Below are 19,234 nucleotides of genomic sequence, written 5' to 3'. Positions count from 1 at the left end.
TTAACCGCGCCCCCTTGTAGTAGGGCGGAGACTGTTGTTCCCTTGCGTTGAGGACGAAAAGTTACACAAGCGCTGTCAGGATTTTATAATACAAGCGTTTCACAACTCCTGTGCTTCATTACGCTTGTATCCTCCAAATAAATTCTGTCGTCTGCTGTGGAACTGCATTTGTATCTGGCGAACGCAATTAGCTCTTGTGGACACGCATTAATCTTCGGGAAAAAAACATTGAAAAATATTTTTTTTTCGAATTATTGTCGGTCTGCCATGAACACATGACATTGTTTTGAATCTGTATATCACCACTTTATGTGAAAGGTCATTATGTACCGTTTGACGTTGTGATCATCTAAATCGAGCGCAAATTGTTGCTGAAGGTATCATTCCAGTGGAGCGCGCGAGTTTACAGACATCAGACAAGTCTTTCAAAAAAGCTGAAAACAAGGGCTTGGGTCAGGCATGGAGTTGAATTCAGTTATTTTGACGGCGGGAGGCTCTGTATGTTTTTTTAAAATCGTCAACTCAGGATTTGGCAAACTCCCCATGCCAGATTCTGCTTGCAGAAACGCATGGAAATGGAGGAATATATCGACATCTTTCGTTCACAGTCTAATAACTGGGATATGGTCTGTGCTATGGTGAGTCTTGTCAAAGCATTCAACAGTACTGGATAACAAAGCGGGCACGTTTGAACCCTTGGGGGGGAGATTATCGGTTTATTAGATTATATTTTCATTTCAATAAACATTGTATATTTATATTTTGGGGAAATCAGTAGCCTGTGATAATTGGCTGGTCGAATTGATTAGCCGCATCTGGACTACTGTCATCAGTACAATTACGTATTTGGTACGCTTCAACAATTTGGACTACATTTCAAAAGTGCTGTATTTTGTTTTGAACACGCCCACTCTCTGTAAGTTATATGAATTGTTTACGTTTGTTTTCTTTTTCTTTATAGCTTTGTACTTCACCCACAGATGGCAGAGGATTTGATAGGGACCCATTCTGCGTTTTCGCACGCGCTAGTAACGGTATCAATAGGTAAGTCCGCGTGGATTGTAAGAGAAGGGTGACAGGTGGGGTGAGCAGTGTGTTTGATACTTGGAGTACTGAGGCGGGAAGGCCATGGAGACTAGTCTATGCTCGGTGTAATGTAACACACTGGTTGAAGGGAAATGTGAAAAAAAAATAATCAAGGATAAATAGCCAAGACTATTTTACTCATCATTATTGCCAGCTGGTTCGAGATGTTAAGTCAGGGGGGACATGAGGATAGGGATGTGAAATGTCCACACCTTTACACTTAGACAGTAGGCCTGTTGTTTGTTGGTGATGTATTCATAAAGTAAGTTCAGGGTAACTAAGTTTGTGTAGGTTTCCATAGTGAGGTGACTTTGGATAGTAACAATGTTTGTGTGTGTGAGTTTGCTTATATATGTAAGTGACATATGTAATGCTACATATAATGCTACATATGTCATTGAGCACTTCCAAATTCTGGAAAATTGACATTAATTTGCCAACAACATCAAATTGTATTTGGCAACATGGTAAACAGATAACTAGACGTAGTTCAATGAAAACCTAATATTTCTCTATAGGACTTGAAATACATTCACAGTTCTTACTTTCAGTTTGTCACAATCTTAGTTACTGTAAGTGATGGCATGCAGTACAACATTGGAAGTCCTGGAATTTCTGGGATTTTTAAATGACATTAGAAGAATCTCTCCCCCAGAAGCTGGGAGAGTGGGAAGCCACTCTCCCAGTAAGAATCAATGGGGGGCATTATGATTCGTCCCAGGCACTAAACCTACCCCTATAGGCCATGTGACTTCAGATATTAGCTGTAACAGCAAAAAAAAGCCAGTACATTTATGTGGGTTGTCCAGAGAGAAGAGTCACAACAAGTGTAGTGTCTTTGGCCCTCCCACCAACAATGTGGCGTGATACAGAGGCCACAGTGTGTTTGGTGGCCATCTTGGAAATGTATGTTTTGTGGGACAATTAAATGTTTCATTCCCAATCATTGATTCCATATTTTGTAAACTGACTGATGTATACTTTTCAAATTGGATTAAAAAATTACATGTAACATTTGTTTTTGACCATCTCAGTCACAGAATTGTTATAAGCAAATTATTTACCACAATAAATCATGGAATTAAATTGGCTTTGGTATCCGTGTAAGGGTGTATATCAAATTTTTTCTTTTGTTTTAATGCTCTACATTTTCTGTTACCATCCCAACATAAGTATATAGAGAAAGGCAAGCTTTGTTTTATGGGTGTGCCATGGATGGATCACCTTTTAAGTGCTCAGGGTTCACATGACATCAAAGACATCATCAAGGTCAATGCTGGTGTATTTAAATAGTGCTTGTTACAACACACACTCTCTCCAAACTCAGTACAGATACACAAAGGTGAAAAGAGAGCAGTTAATGAATGTAATGAGACCCAGCCATGAGATAAGAGGCCTTTATTCAAGTCCAGGCAACAGGCACTACTAGTCACGTTACAGAAAGTTTATTTCACAACAAGTGATTTGAAAAACAATGGCATAAATCAAGCACTTTTCCTGAACATGCTAAATGAATTGGGTAAAATTCCTTGTGACACCTGAATGTTACAAGTACCTCAATGTTAGTACTTCACATTGACCAGTGGCAAAATGTCTGTAAAATTCAGAACATGGGAGCATGTATTAGGGGTTAAGTTGAGTATATCCGGGGTCCCCTGCCTCCCACTACCCTTCATCTTAATGCTTTATTATCTTTCCGCCATTCTGAAAACCTGTCTCCATGGAGACACTCTTAGCGGGGAAACAGATATAAATAGCTCTCTCCAACCGACATCTTGGTTGCCATACTTGGTGTTGTCATGGAAGCGGGGTACCACCAACATTTTATATGCCCAAGGTTCCATTTTTAGAAAAAAGCCTGATCAATTTGTAGTTTTTCTGAGTGTGATTCTCTTATGTTGACAGGTTACTTCATATATGACTTCTTGGACATGGTTCTGAACCAGAAAATAGGCCAATCATGGGAGCTTCTGTTCCATCACGTGGTGGTAAGTGGTTTCAGCTGCACCTCTACAAGTCTGAGGTAGACCTTCTTTCCATCTTTCTACATTCATCTGCTGTCATTTGTTATATCATATGGATTTGACCCATAAAATATTTAACCCTTGTAGAGGTTGAGGGAGTCTTTCTTTGAACTTTCTCTAAGCCTAGCAGCTGGTTTACACACTCAGAGGTGTGTATTTCTAAGCACAATTTAGCCAACATTCATACCATTCAATACTATCCACCTCATAGGTCCTGATAAACAGCAGACAGCATCCTCCCAGTGTACTGGAGTGGTTTTTCTTGTCAAGCCACCCTACCTTGTCTAAACCTCCCAAGAGTTTATCAAACCCCCTCAGGAAACTCACAATTGCTCATAAGTATCTTCACCATTCCCGTCAGAACTAAGCCACCTGGTCTGAAGATTGACACTGTCATTCATGTCAGAAATTGTTTATTGTTTTTTAAGGACAATGGGTTAGCCTTTGTCTTGTATATAACAGTAGGTGTCTTGTGGTAATACAAGTGTGATATACACGGTAAGGTAAAATATGTCTAGGTGGAAGTCAAGGGTCATCTCTCCCTCCGCCATTCTCGATTATGAACAGGTGTTCAAACCGGTAGGGTGGAGAGGCTGAGGTAGGAGTGGTGAGTCTGAGGCCATCTGACTTCCTTTTATCAGGTTTTTGTCAGCAGCATCAGGTCAAAGGTTTCTCCAGGAAGATTTGACCACTTATCTGAGTGTTGACCCATGACTCCATGTGCTTTCTTCACAGACAACTATTTGGGGAGCTGGTGTACGAGTACTTTGTTAGGGTGTGTCTTTTAAATGTGTCCATATTTCTGTGTGCTGATGACAAGTACAACACACATCCCTGTGGGTGTATGACTCACCATATGGGCCTTCCCCATTCAGTGATTCACTGTCTACTATCTGTAGCAACAGTGCTGTGTGTATCTAAACCCACCAACCCAGTTCGCCAGCTCTACACCCTATGGTCACATATTAGAATTAAAGTGACAGTGCTTTGGCATAGTCCTTATGAGTTACATCACCCTTTGAGATCGGCCCGTCCCGGGGAAAATAGCCAGCTAGCCAGACCACATTAGTAGGCTTTGTTTTCTTTACTTTTTCTCACTTCTTACTTTACTGGGATGGTGAACCTCATTCAGGATGAGGTCTTATCTGGAAAGCTGCCCAAACAGATTGTCAATGGCTTTGAGAGAAAACGGGGGACTTTTTTTTCTTCATTCACTTGCATTACTTTCTGGACTCTCTCTGTTTCTATCACTGTCTTTTTCTTTCTTTCCGTTTCTGCTTTTTAGTCCTGGCGTAAATGATGAAGGAGAATTATGGATGTTGTGTGATTTAGAGGAAACGTAGATCTCTTTGTTTACTCTCACTTTCCCAAGTGACAAGGACATTCCTTTTGTTGCTTATACTTTGGTGGCCATGTATTCACCTAACAAATACAAGAAGTCCTTTTTGTTACATTTACTCATTTTGTAATCCTTTATCTGGTATGTGGGGTGATGCTAAAAGTTAGCATAACAAGGCAAGCTGTGTTGATCCCAGTTCTAGTGAACGAAGGAAGTTAAACTAAGCAGTCAACTGTTCCATGCAAATCTTTTTGTGTGAGTGTGCTCTTGAGCAGAATGGACATGTAGTTATGGCAAAGTAGAGGAGGACACTCCTCTACTAAGGCATGGGCTGTGAGACAGCAGTACACAGAAACCTGTATCCCCCCCTAACCTTTGACCCTTCCCCTTCCTTTGGGAAAAAGGAAGTCCTTATGCTTGTGCCAAAATGGTACACCAGTGTTTACATCACTGAGTCAGTCTTAGATGGGAGGAGATTAAACATATAGGGGCGGTTTTGCAGACATATTATGTTTATTCTAGGACCCCTTGTCCTAGACTAGGCGTCTGTCTGCAAAACCAGCCCATAGTGTATATAACCTTTATGTTCTACTATAACTCTTGCATAAGGGCCTAAAAGGTCTGGGAACACAGATGCAAACATCCAATTTGTTAGAGTTTGGAAAGCAGCATGGTAGTAGCATGGCTGTTTGCTGCTAGGGTGGGGGGCCTGAGAAGGGAGGCATGAGACAATCATGAACTTAAGTTCAAAAACTGGTCCATCAGGTGAAACAAGATTGAGTGTGAAGCAAAAGTATCCAGAAAACCTTTTAAGGGAATGACAAAGAATAGGGCCTATGTAGTCATGAGAAACAACTGCTGAAGCAGACTATATTATCCTACTAGATGTAGTAGTAAACCTCATGGCAGACCCTAGATTAGATAGTGAGTCTTGTGGTCTAAGGTTGTGAATAACATGGTGAAATAGGTCAGCTGATGTGTAGGAATGCGTCTGTCCATTACAGTGTAGCTTGTGACCACAGCATTCTCCTTCAGACAGGCACATGGGCCTTTTTAATGACAGACTCCATTTCTGCTTAACAAGAAAGGGATGAGAGCAATTGGTGTTGGGGAAACAGCAAACCCACGGTGGAAGTTTTCAAAAACATCTCAGATAGCTGTGCTTGCATTGGGAGAAATGCATTTTGAAAAGTCGATTCAAGTAACCCAATGCCTCTAGAATGTGAAGCAGGGAGCAAATTGAGAAATAATCCCACCTGATGTAACATACAGACAACACAAGAGAGATGGGGATAGGGGAGGGTGGCAGCTTCACAATATCCAACCGGGAGTGAGTGTAGGAGTATCCATTTATAATGCCGCCTTATCGGACATGGTCCAATGGGCTTGAAGCAGGCTAACACAGGTGTAGTTAATGAGCGTAATGAGGCACGCTGCCCGAGTGCCATGCCTGAACTGGGCTTCGCTCATCTGGGGCAACTTAAACAAGTGATGGAGTGCTTTTCACAAGGCTAATGGTATATTATGCCTTGCTTTTTCCATTCACACAGTAGTAAGAAGATCCAAAAAGCAGGATTACTGCGACTCCAACAATTCCCTGTTTATAAACAGCGTTATTGGAGTGGGAAGCAGCATGCTCCCCCAAAGAACGTCTCAGAACCTGACACCAAGGCTCTCACCACTACATTAGGAGGATGTGACCATATTTGGGTGTCACAGGTGGTGTCACCGAGGTGTGGTTGCTCTCCATGCTACTGGATGCCTCCAGTTTCCCCACCTCTCCATTCCTCTCCTCCCCCATTCCCCCCTGTAGAACTTGATCTTGTTTTGTTTAAACCTGTGTTTCAATATATTGGTAATTTTCAGTCAGTTTCCTTTCCTGGGTGCCTTTTTCCACAGCTTAATATGGGTTCAGTTCATCCACCAAGGCTGAGTGCCTGCCATACCTTATTTTTAACTGTTCTCCCCTTTGCATTCACATCCTTCCTGCTCCAACTTAATGTGTAATATAGACTATGTTTAATGTGGAGTTCTCTTTGGAATGAAGCCTAAAAAAAAGGATGTCAAAAATATTTGAGATGGAACCTACTGTACATCTTTAGGCCTCCTTTACATCCATTGACAGGTTTTTCTTAAATTTTGTAAATTTTACCCACATTGTTTTAAACCAAGTCCCAGTGTGCTATGGCATTCCCGATAACTAGCCATACCAGGAATTGAGCTGGCATAGTACACAGTGTGCTAAAGAAGGATTCCAGAGATCGTCAGGCTTTCCATAGTGAGACTCCCCTTTTGGCCAGAGTCATGCTGCTGTGGGTTGAGGGACCAGAAAAATAACTGCTTTTTTTGTTGTTTCCTCAAGCAAGAGCTTTCTTGCTTTAGCACCCATTGTGCGAACATGAATGTTATTGAAACCAATGCAACAAAAGTAAGAACTTTTTATTAGACTGACAAGTTTTCTCCCGCCTACTGTGAATTACATTAGTCAAATTACAATAAGATTTGAAGAGAGCTGGTGTGTTAGTAAGGGAAGAAGAGCGGGAGAGAGGGAATGTATTTGGTGGGAGAAGAGTGAAGCGTCTGTGGGAATCTCTTTAGAGGGAGAGACCCGTCTCAGTGTTTTTTTCCAGACAGAAGCAAGGACATCTGGTCTCCACATGAACCAAAGCCCCACACATCCACACACACACACACGCACATTATCTCTCTTTCTCAGAGGGATAGTGGTACCTCTTAGACAACAGACATCATGTCCCTTTTCACATACCTTCTCCGCCATTCACACACATTCAAATCTACTCCACCCCCATATCCCTGCCCACACAATCAAAACATCTCCACCATCCCCCCCTGAATCAACCCACTCAGAACAGCCTCCGCCCCCTCACATGACAACACTCCATGAGGGGGACCTTTTGTTGCATGTTGTTTTGTAATAAAGCTCCAAAACCCTGAGTGCTGTTTACATATAAGATACAATATATTACTACTTACAATATATTTTGTGTAATTGAGAAAAAAATGTATAAATACAATTCATGGTTCTAAAGAGACTACCCACATAAACCTTGAGTCTTAATATGCTCCTTGGAAGTCCTCCAAGATCCTCACATTATTAAGTCAGCATTTTAAACCTGAATCTAGCGCAACCACAAACATTTTGGACATCTGCGGGGAAGTTCTAGATGTGGAAGCTGCCTGTTTGAGACTTGGAAGATTATTAAAAGCTGAAAAAACACATTTAAAGACAAAAACATGTTTAGGAACCCAGTATTTAAATAAAAAGGAAAGACAGTTCTCTTTTACCGCAAATGTTACTGTGCTCTTCCATGTAGAAAAATTGTATGATATAATATTATATACAATATTTTCATGTGTTTCCTGCCCAATAATATAAGCAGGAATGTGTTTCAAGAAGGTGGCATTGAAGACATTACTTTGAAAACAGGAATGTAGTTCTTCCAGGAAGCTAATTGAGTTTTGAAAATTTCAGACGGTAACTATTGTAGACCAAACCATGTTTGTTTTTGTGTTTCGTAAGGGGATGGTTCCACCCAGAACATCAGGGCGAGATGAGTGAGAGCAGGCAGGGCGGGGGGAGGAAATGTGAAACTTGTCTGAAAGACAGCTGAATACCTCAGTGGATTCCAAAGGTATGTGTATGGTTCCAACAGTAACAGTCTGTTTATGTACAGTCGTGTGTACTGTTTGTAATGGGGATGGGCTGTCAAACAACGAGACACTCCTAGTTCACTCTCGAAGACGAGACACTCCTAAACGACTTTTGAGTCCAACAGAGAAGACATTTCTTATCTGTAGCTTAATACAATACCAATTCTAACCAGCCTAACTTATTTTATGTCCCATTTTAATAATGTAATCATTTAGCAGACACTTCTGTTATGTCTTATTAGAAAATCAAATCTCTTGTTAGTTGACACACGTATATTTGTATGTGCGGTAAACATTTCATGTGTGTTTGCTTGTCTCTGCGCCCACATGAATCATTGATGAAGCATGTTCATGTGTTATTTCATTCACATGTAGACTTTGACCCCCTCGCATATCCCAGTGTTCATGGCTACAGCCACCTCCGATCCTTATTCAATACAGGAAGTTGCCCATAGGCTCCCCCATTATCATCATCATCATCAATCATTAGCTTCCCCCAGCCCATTTCCTTTTGCCATAACCCTCTATGTATTTATGTACAGGGACCAAGTATTGACCAATTGCAATCAAGAACTCCACAATAGTGCTTCCTGGTAAATAGTTTTTAAATTGTATTTAATTTGTTGGTTTAGATTAAGTAATTTTCAGTTATTTATCAATAACTGTCTTACGGTACAGGGTGATCAGAGCTGGGGGTGTGTAGGTTGAGAAGAAGTCTGCCTATGGTTTTTTAAAGAACCTAAACTGTATATGATGAGAATAGACACTAAAGAACATATACTGTATATGATGAGAATCGACACTCAATATTTGCGATGTCAAAGTTTAAGGCAGGATCCAGTAAGGTTTGCGAACCTTGCAATTTTAGCTTGAGTTTGAAAAGATTCAATTCCAAATATCCCTCCCTTCATAGTCAATACCCTGAAACACTTGAACGCGCTGCCTGACTAATGCCGTGAGGGAGGTAGACGCACATGCAAATAGCCCGTCCAATCATCGCACTTGATCCAAATAGCGACCAATCATTAAGGTTGGTCTTAACCTAACGATTGTTCATGTTTTTTACAGTCCTGTGACACCCACTGATATCGGATTTAATTTGACTGTTAAACCATTTATACGTTTATAACGTTTATAACGTTTATTTCAGTGAATATGACAAAAAGTGTATCTCTACAACATTACCAACCCTGTCTTTAAACCACAATGCATGGAGCAATAATTACTTTCAAATGCAGGATTGGCAATCACGCTGGATTTTTTCTGTTGGTTTAAGCTATGCCTTGTTGCAATGGAATTTATGTTGTTGCTATGGTATTTGCAATCAAAGCCTGACCTCGAGTGAGTGAATCCCTATCAAGACCTGATCATTAGCCTGACTCACACACACACACACAAAAGAGAACTCCCTCTGCCACCTTGCATTGGCATGTCTTGATGTGTGTGTCCGTTTGTATATCAGATCCATGCAGTATTGCAGCGGTGATGATGAGCAAAGGGAGCGGGGTGACTGGGTGCTGTTTACGTGTTCCTGGTTATATTTAGGTCCTGTGGAATGCAGGAGATGGCCAGCCTCATTCCTCTTTCTGACTGCGGCCCTGTGTTTACATTAACGTTGGAGTGTCTCAAAATATGCTTTTTGATTACCTTTGACCAGCAGTGGTCAGGCACATTCTACTGCCAAGTGTACACGATTGCCCTGACCCCAGATATGGGATCATCTTCTCTTCACTTTGTTACTGTCGAAGGTATTAACAAAACATCCAACCTGAATCACTGGTTAGGTAAGCTACAAAGGCTACTTTCCTGACCCTTGCATTTCTCGTGAGTAATTGAGGGATGAAAGAGAGTACAGGGTTGAGGGATGACAGAGGGGTGTCTCGAGAAGGAAGATGGGTGTGTGTGTGTGGCAAGACTGTTGGGGAGAGGGGGTACGTTTACCTGTCAGTAGCTGTCAGGGCAAGCTGCCTGGTACCTCAAGAGTTAATAACTCCATTGACCTCATCTTTGTTTGCTACTATTCTTGTTGCATCGCTCTGTGTTTGTTGCTGAACAGGCTGTACCGACTGCCATGCCGGTACAAGCGGCACAACCAGTTTCAGGTGTGAGTCTTAACTCTGTAGAACCGGTGTTTGTTCCCTCTCTTGACAAAGCCATTTTTTGTTTCTCATGGCATCCACATTTGCCTGGCAGTTTAAATGGTAGATGTTTGCCCTCCAATGGTAGTGAGCAGAGAAGATTTGAGTTAAGGAACAACTTTGAAGAGTTAACCAGTGAAATTGAATCAGGGTCAAGCGTGAGCCACAGAACTTCCTGTTCAGAGCTCTTGCCACACCTGCCGTGCCCTTTTCTCAACCCCATGTCAACTCTGAAGCTTCATCCCCTGTGCATGCGTGTCTGGATATGTCCTATCCTGGCCACTTTTAACAGGATTATATCAGCTCCTGTGACATCTGAAAGCTAAGCCTTACCCTCGGCTTAGCAAGGTAAAGCCTACTAATGCTGAATCATTCTAATGGTCCACGGGGGCTCTCTGGTGGGTCCGGGGGCTAGGAGGGGGATTACAGAGGCTTCAGCCCCAGCCAGGACAGCTCACTGTTTGGAATGGGGTGAGGATTCATTCCCCCATCATGGTTGGTTGATGTGGGCTTCAGGTCTACAAGTCCATGGAGAAATTGTGCATCACAGTGATGGCTCAGCTCCCCAGAAGTTATATAGGTCCTGATGATTTGGTTAAACCTCCAATTCGTTTATTTTAGCTGCTGTCAATTTGGTTAATCAGCCACACACTTGCATTGCTGAGTTTCAATTGGTTGCGTTTTCAGTTTAAGATAAAAGGCTCAACTTGCTCAAAGGTTTCTCTGTGTGTGAGGATGAGCAAGGTAACACAATAATTTACTGTTATCATAAACTTTGCAGTTATGAATGACTGTCGTGGATCGGCAAGTTCACCAGATTTTAGAATTCAGGTTTTTTGGTAAATAATTCAGTGAGTTAAGCAACCAAGACCTGGTCTCAGATATCTCATGTGTTGGTGTGTAGGTTGTAAAAGCTGTTATTAAAGGGTATTCTTACCCACCCCTATCTCTCTGAGTAAAGGTCAGTCCAGGAAATTGCTGTCCCTGTGACAACTTTATTGACACAACGTTTACCAGCGATGCTCTTCATACATCATCAAAGAGAAGTTAGTGCCATAAAAGTAGACTCTCGGGGTTGTGTGCGTGTGCGTGTGCGTGTGCGTGTGTGTATTTAACAGCTCAAACCTTAAGGTAAATCCAGTGCACGGATGGGACTGTATGCCATTATGTATTTTTGGGGGTGTGAAAAGTTGAACTGGTGCCTGTTATCAGCATGAAGAACAACTCACACAATTACACTGTAGGACAAGTCTGGGTCAACGGGATTGTACTTATCTCATAAGATGTTTTATGACTTTTTGTCCATTGCTTGGTTGTGTTTTGTGTTCTTTTTTCCTTCATGAAGATGTGTAACTTTGTGGAACAAAAAGCCAGGTAGAAGATAAGCAGTGATTGTTATGGAAGTCCTACTCTTATCTAGGTGTGTGTGTGTGTGTGTGTGAAAGGGGGATAGAGAGTGCACAGTGCAGGTGATAGGCACACAGGAAGCTGGAGTAAGGAGCTTTGGTGACCCAGACTGTGGTTGTTTACCTGAGGCTTTTCTCTGGTGGGAAGTCCCTCACAGGGGTAACAACCCCAGGCCCTACACGGCTCATTAGTTACAGCAGCAAGAGATTAGGCCCCCTGACCCCTGTTCTCACAAACACACACACACACACACACACGTTCAGCCTTGATAACATAGAAAACAATACACATTTGGAGAAGTTGTCAAGGGAAAGGTCGAAGAGTTAAAAGGGGGAGAACAGTTATATGTACGCTGTTTCTCTCAAGATGTATTAAATACCTGATTGAGCCTTGAACACATTTTACCTCCTTGTTTCAATTGGGTTTGAGCCCAGGTAATGGATTTGCCACTCTTGGCCATAATGTCAGTCACAGTAGGGATAATGTATGGTAGAGTCTGGCTGACTAGCTGTGGTGTGTAGTCTGCATTAAGTGTTATTATTTTTGGGCACGCCTGGGCATGAGATTTGATTGTAGTCTCAAATTGTGTGTGTGTGGTGGACGGTGTGACTGGTCTGTAGAGGAGGTGACAATCTCTAATTAGTATTCTCATGAGGAGTAGCTTGCGACCTTTAGACCAGGCCAGTGTTTACCCGAGTGTGTGTCAGTGTAGGTCAGTTGTGAGCGTATGCTGTCACCAGTGGAACACAAATACCTTTTCTTTCAATGCAGAATGTCACGCCAAAGTGGGATTGTGGGTAATTAGGTTTTGTATTGTGGCTAAAACCGATAGCTACCTCTTCTGTTGTGGAATATTTCAGACTTGTTTTTGGCATTGTTTTCTCATATTTAAACAGTGGAACTTTAGTTTTGCGTTTCTTATCGAGGGGGTACCTGTTTTTTTCTCACTTGTTAATGTGAAGGTATGTGAGAGATCAGAAAATCCTGTTTAATGACCCTGGTTATGACCATACGCTCATGCAAAAGGTCTTCCTAAATATGTGTTTCAGCTGTTAAGCTCATTCACACTCCAACAGCAGAACCATGGAAACTCTAAAAGAGTCCTAAACTGGAAACAGGATGCCTTTAAAATGCTGTACAGTTCTCACTCCATAATCAGCCACAATTGGCATGTGACACTATTTGCTCGCCTTTTCTTGCAATCCTTTCCCACCATTAGAAGTGACAAACACATCAATGAGCAGGTCTGCTCTGTGAAATGAAGTCATTTAATATGAAAAACATGCTCTTTTGCTACTTTCAAGGGTTGTATTATCAAGTTTTGGCTATTCAACAATATTCCATTGATTTAGTGTGTGTGTGTGCTATAGAGGAATATTATATAGTCCTGCTGTTATTGGACAGTTCAATGGAGATTGTTGACAGATGATTGTGGAGAGGGTTGCTGTGGACTGTTTTGGGACCAACAGGAATTTGTGTGACATAAAAAAATTAACACACATATATACAATACACACACACACACACACACACACTTAAAAGAAAGATTCTGAGAGTTGAAATATGGTTTCAGTTTGACTATCAGTTTGGCTGTGGTTCAACGCCATGCCTTCATTGTAGAAAGCTATATACCGTAGGTAGCTGCTGCCCTCTAAAGTTTATAGTATGCTACTACATGTTATCTCACATACTTTCATAAGCATGAACTTGCATATATGATTAAACAAAGGACCACAAACTACAATGACCTTCCCTACCATATAGTTATGTGATCATCATTCATTGGTGCTGTGGCTGTTAAAGCTATGAAGAGTGTTATGAAAACAGCTGCAGGAAGAAAACTTTGAGCGTGACAAGGTTACACAAGATCTCAGGGACTCTGACCTTTACTGAGCACCATAGTTAATTTCCTGGACATGACTGGAGTCATGGGATCCTACTGTCTGGTTAGATTGTGATCCATTGCATTGTCTTGATTAGACCATGACAGTCTAAGCTGCTTCTTTGGTAATATAGAATTACATTACATTTACATTTATTCATTTAGCAGACGCTGTTATCCAAAGTGACTTCCAAGAGAGAACTTTACAAAGTGCATAGGTCAGTGATAATAACAACAAGATAGCCCGAAAGAATTGCGCGTAGCCAAAACAAGAAGCACACATTGTGAACAACCAAACAATAAGTGCCAAAGGGAAGAACCATAAGAGCATGTAGTTAAGCAAGTTACAATTAAACAACATGAATCTCTAGGTGCAAGTGTACCTGTAGAAAAAGCAGCAACAGTAAAAATTAAAATAAGATTAACTAAAATAGAATATTTGTGATCCTTGAGGAAACTAGCATTGGGTTCAGCAAACCATTCCTAAGTACCGTTGTACTCCCGGAACAAGTGCAGAACATTAAGTGGAGTACATACACTATATATATACAGTGACACATAGATGTGAGAACTGAAGCCTAATGACTTAATGTATAAAATAACACCAGTAGTATTCTGAGCTGCATCCTCACAAAAACGTTTTCCTCAATCTTCTCCACCTCTTCCTCCCATCCTCTCTTCCAGGTCATCACCTGTTTCGGCATCTCCGTCATCACCTGCCGCTACGTGGGCTTTGCCGTGGTGGCGCTGTTGGTGGAGATCAATTCCGTGTTCCTGCACCTGCGCCAGGTCCTGCTCATGGCCAACATGGCAGCAGGCACCCTGTACCGCGTCAACAGCATGATCAACCTGGGCACTTACGTGGTGTTCCGCATCAACACCCTGGCATGGATGACCCGCTGGCTGGTCCTGAACCGTGACAACGTGCCGCTCTTCGCCTACACGATGGGCAGCGTGGGCATGGCAATTATGACGGCCATGAACATAGTGCTGTTCTATCGCCTGCTGCGGAGCGACTTCCTGAAGGGCAGCACCCGTGACGCCAAGAAGGAGAAGGAGACGTAGGAAGATGGGAAGGGATAGGGGCACATGCATACTTAAATGTGGTGATGCATGGTTAGATACACACGCACACGCAAACAAACATACACAAACACTATTTTGTTCACCCATCACCTGAGACCCATGTACCCTGTAAAGACTAACCAAATGTGCTGCCTTATGCCATTTAAACACCTTATTTCCATGGTATTAGTTTTACACGTGATTTTAAACATGTAAAAGTACAGAGGAAGCCATTAAATGTACAAAGGAAGCTAGCATTCCTCTAGACTAACAAAAAGACTTTTCTGGCACCAATTGGAGCAACTAGATTTGAATTACACCAAGAGTCCAGTACAATGCTAAGATAATTTGTTTTGCCATTTAATATATTGCAAGAGTAAAACATATACACAGTAAAAAAAAAAATGTCACAGATTGTGGTGCAAAGTCCTGTTGCACTGACTAGTATATACTATAGGAAGTCATTGGAATCCAAAACCTGTCTTGTTTAATATGTGAACATGTTCAGTAACAGTAGTACTAAAGAAGTGATGATGTTGCTTCACTAAGCCTTTTGTAAAAAACTAAACACCTGCTACCTCAAGAAAAACCTGTAGCAGTTTTATCTGTTTCTAACTTGATCAATGTTGTTAAATGGTTTAATCTTCTTCCTTGTTTTGTTGTGTTTTTTGTTTGTTTTTTGCAACTTGCAAAGTATCACTTATTTTTGTGTAAAGGCTAAAAGAAACCCATCTGGATAAACAAACCAACCGATGAAAATAGATAAGTCTGCTCAGAACCTTCTCTTGTAAAGGTGATGTCGATGCTGCCAACTACACTAGCAAGGTTGAGGTCTAACTGAGGTCAGGCAGCACAACAAAGACAAGCTTGCCTCAACAGAATACAGATGGTTTTGTACACACACACATTCTTGACACCTGTACAGCCCGAAGCTTTGTAATTACTTGTGCCTCCCTTAGCCACTAACTGTTAGCATTCAGCCTCATTCAACCTGAAAGCCCAATGAGCTAGTCCAGGGCTGTACAGTGGCCTTTTAGCTGTCCTTACTGTCCTTGTACAGGTCAGCAAGTTCACACAGCAACATGGTACAGTGACTTCCACCTTTCTAATGGGTAAGTTAAAGGGTTGTGTGTAAGATCTGATTCTAGGTAAGATTCTTTTATAATTCCTTCACAATTCAAAGGATAGAATTGGAGAAATGGCAATGTATCCGATGATCTGTTATTACAGGCAAGTTGGGGTGGCCTTAGAAACCTGCCAAGCTTGCTAAAACAGAGCCATCATAGGATTTTTGTCTAATGCCCTGAACATTTATAATGTGATTTTCTTTTGCAATGTTTTGTTCTAGATTGTGTTCTATGTTTGCATATTTTGTATATTTGTAATTTATTTGTATTGATTGTCAATGATGAACCGTTGGCAACCACATTGTTTATCCCTTTAGAAAAATTGTACCCTTCTATCCCCTATTTGAAGAATTGTTGGTATGTGGTGGTTCTGATTGATGGTGGAGTTATTCTATACTGTGGTGGTGTTGTGGTTGTATGACCATTAAGAGTTCTTACTTAAAAGGGAGTTTCATTTAATTTTGGACGCTTTACTTTTTCAGCTACCTGACCAAATGCAGCCATTATATCCAACAGTGTGAGAAGAACCATGCCTATTTATTTATCCATTAAAAACCCTTTTTGGATGGTGCATGCAAATCTTGGGGGAACTGGGGTGAAGTCTTGGAGTTGCATTGCAGTTGACCCCATAGAATAGAGAAATTAGGACTCCAACCTTCAACAATTAAAGATCATTTTACCTATTAAATCCATACCCTATTGTAGCTTGGTAACATGAAACTCTCAATACATTTACAATGAAGCCAATTTGAATTTGATAAGCCAGCTTACTATGCTATTACAGCGAGAAAGATGGTCTCTGCTATTTGTTAATTTTGAGTTGACTGCACAGAATGAAGCCGACGATTATCTAGTCTGGTTGTAATTTTTTTGTGTGATGAAACTAGTGTTTGAATGATGTTGAAATTCGCCAAATGTAGGCTACGTACTGTATGTACATGTATTTCTTTTCAAGTTAACTTCTAAGGCAGCTTCGCTTGTGTGGTTGTTGGGTGCTGTGTGCCATCATAATTGTAAAAAGAGAAAGAAAAAAGAACCAACGTGGCCTAGTTGTGAAGCCTCGTTTATTGATGTAGTACTCTTTTCCAACCACACGAGGGCCTCGGTTTATGGAGGATGCTGCTATCCTGATAACTGTTGCTATGTTAAATCCATGGCTGTGTCTTGAAGTGCTTGTATTGCTCTAGCTCCTTGCCTTATTTCCTCGTCTCGTTCCGTTTGTTTGTACAGATAGGTATACCTGTCCATCATGTTTCCCCAATGCACAACCCCTATGGTCAATCATCAACGGTCAGGACGAAGAGAGGAGGGCATGCGCGACAAACGCTATAGCTGAACCTGTTTAATAAGCTTCGATTAATGTGTTGTTATACGTCAATGACAGTCCTTGTTGAGAAATTGAAAATAATTTGAAAAATAATATTTACAGGAAAAGTAAGTCAGCCTTGCAAAGTATTTCCGACACTAAAGTAGAAAAGTACGAGACTAACATTTTGATAATGTATTTTCACCTACCACCACTGGTTCTACAATTGTTTCTACATGTGGGCCTACATTGGATGACAATTTTATTTCGGGGGAAATAAATATGGTTTTGTAAATTAATAAGATTCCAATCTGTTTGTTTACTGTATCTGTAACTATTGATTAATGTACAAATAAATAACAGTAAATAGTAGTAGATTCCTTTTACGTTAGGTTTGACGAGCTGTTATCAGGCAACGAATGACATTCGCTGATAAATATAATCCCAAAACCCACCACAATTCAACGACACCACACAAAATTATATAGGCTACTTGGAGTGGCAGCTCTTGGCCTATGAAAATGGGGCGTGCATTGTCGTGAGTTATCCATGGTGCTGAATAAATCTGTAAATGTATTACATTGTACGTTTTATTCATTTAGTAGGAGCTCTTATCCAAAGCGCCAAATAGTGCATAAAGTATGCTAATTGTTGCTTTTAAAGTGAATTAATAGCCTAACACGTATTCCTTGGCCTGGGCGATTAATAGAAGAACATAATAGGATAGCATACAGGATACAAAATTAGGACGCTTAGTTCGAACATTAACTCATCTATTCTTTTGACTAACTCGAATATCAGATAGATGCACTTGCCATGGCAAGTGCAGCTCTAAATGAAGATGCTCATGTTATGTTTATGGCGTATTACAAATCAATACGGATTTTGATTGTTCCTAATCGGCCTGTATTCAGATTTGCCAGCAGTAGACTTTAGGTCTCCATCTCTTCTGACTGAATCGCTATTGATCCTGCCCATAGAAGGTGAGTCAATTTACGGTTTGGCCAATTCTTTAGCTGCATTGCCGAGTCTTGTCATACCATCATCTCACGTGTTCCGGTCACAATGTCTTGTTTTCATCAGACCACAGTAACCTTCTGTATCAGCTCAGTCGCGAGGGACATAGGGGATGCGTCCATGGCTGCGCCTGTCGAGATACGCTCTGTTTCTATCAGCTCTATGAGAGAACCATCATTTTTTTTATTGACCTTCCTCTAAATGCAGGCTCTCTGGGTTATGATACTGATTGACGCAGCGAAGTGGCACGGATGAAAAAAAAGAAAGGTTTCCTTCTCCCTTGAAAAACTGAAGTGAAAAATATTACGTCGCTGATTTAATCTCTCTTAAAACATAAGAAGATACAATTCATTTGGTTTAATTTAGTTCTCAGTAACGTAATCCTTTGCAGATTATTGGAGCGACCGATATGCCTAAATGAGAATCGCAACCAATTATTGACAATGCATGGGTCGAGGGGCTTGTTTTTAAAGCTTGTGAATCATAAATCTTAATTTTTGGTTGACTCCGTAGCACGATCATCTTTACAGCACGGTAAGAGTAAAGTGTTTTCACAACAGTGGTGTCTCAATTGAATGATATTTTATTGTAATGGAAGCCGAAATACTAAGTAAAGTGATGCTACAGTGTTATCAACATCAGGAAGTCTATTGCTTTGCTTCCATCTCAGCTGGTCTCTCTCTATTGGATGATCAATACTGCATGACCCTAACGAGTATCTCACAATTTGAAATGTTTTTTAAATTGAGCCTTTTTTAATCTAAAACAACGTTATTGTTGTCTGGGTTTCTTGTTCTAAATGAACATTGTTACTGGGGTATCGTTCAGAATCAATGTACTCAAATTCTTAATATAATTAATGCAGTAACGTATCCGTTTTGAAAAATGTTCTCATGCTCTTCCATTCTATAGAGTACACACATACAAACGTGCACACGCATTCCACACCCAGCTGCCTTGGGTATCTTTGAAACCTTTGAATGTCTATCGCACTCAACAATGGATCAATAAAAAATTGTATGTTATACAAACGTACAATGTTGTACAAATAGGTATGGCAATGGTAGCATTGAAAGCATAAGGGTTATATGTAGCTTTGATGCTGCCGTCAGTTTTTATTCATTTGTACTTGACAGTTATCAGTTATCCTTTATTAGCTTAAATACTCAGA

The 19,234-nt window shown here is 40.9% G+C and overlaps 1 protein-coding gene across 1 annotated transcript; it reads left to right on the top strand.

Annotated features, from left to right (window-relative positions):
* The first annotated feature begins 69 nt into the window (after positions 1–69).
* On the top strand, positions 70–17,622 carry tlcd2 (TLC domain containing 2). Its single transcript, XM_084674878.1, has 4 exons — positions 70–638; positions 962–1,044; positions 2,992–3,074; positions 14,233–17,622. The coding sequence occupies exons 1-4, from the start codon at positions 460–462 to the stop codon at positions 14,611–14,613; spliced, it is 726 nt and encodes a 241-aa protein (XP_084531004.1). The 5' UTR covers positions 70–459; the 3' UTR covers positions 14,614–17,622.
* Positions 17,623–19,234: the final 1,612 nt, after the last annotated feature.

The sequence above is a fragment of the Hypomesus nipponensis genome, chromosome 15 (assembly GCF_054491055.1).
Source record: "Hypomesus nipponensis isolate SF chromosome 15, ASM5449105v1, whole genome shotgun sequence".
Classification (NCBI taxonomy): Eukaryota; Metazoa; Chordata; class Actinopteri; order Osmeriformes; family Osmeridae; genus Hypomesus; species Hypomesus nipponensis.
This window is presented reverse-complemented; position numbering and strand designations above follow the sequence as displayed.

Coding starts and splice junctions, on each gene's coding strand:
- tlcd2 (XM_084674878.1), top strand. CDS start 460: ATGGAGTTGAATTCAGTTATTTTGACGGCGGGAGGCTCTGTATGTTTT. Junction 639..961: donor GGGATATGGTCTGTGCTATG/GTGAGTCTTGTC, acceptor TTTTCTTTATAG/CTTTGTACTTCACCCACAGA. Junction 1,045..2,991: donor GCTAGTAACGGTATCAATAG/GTAAGTCCGCGT, acceptor TTATGTTGACAG/GTTACTTCATATATGACTTC.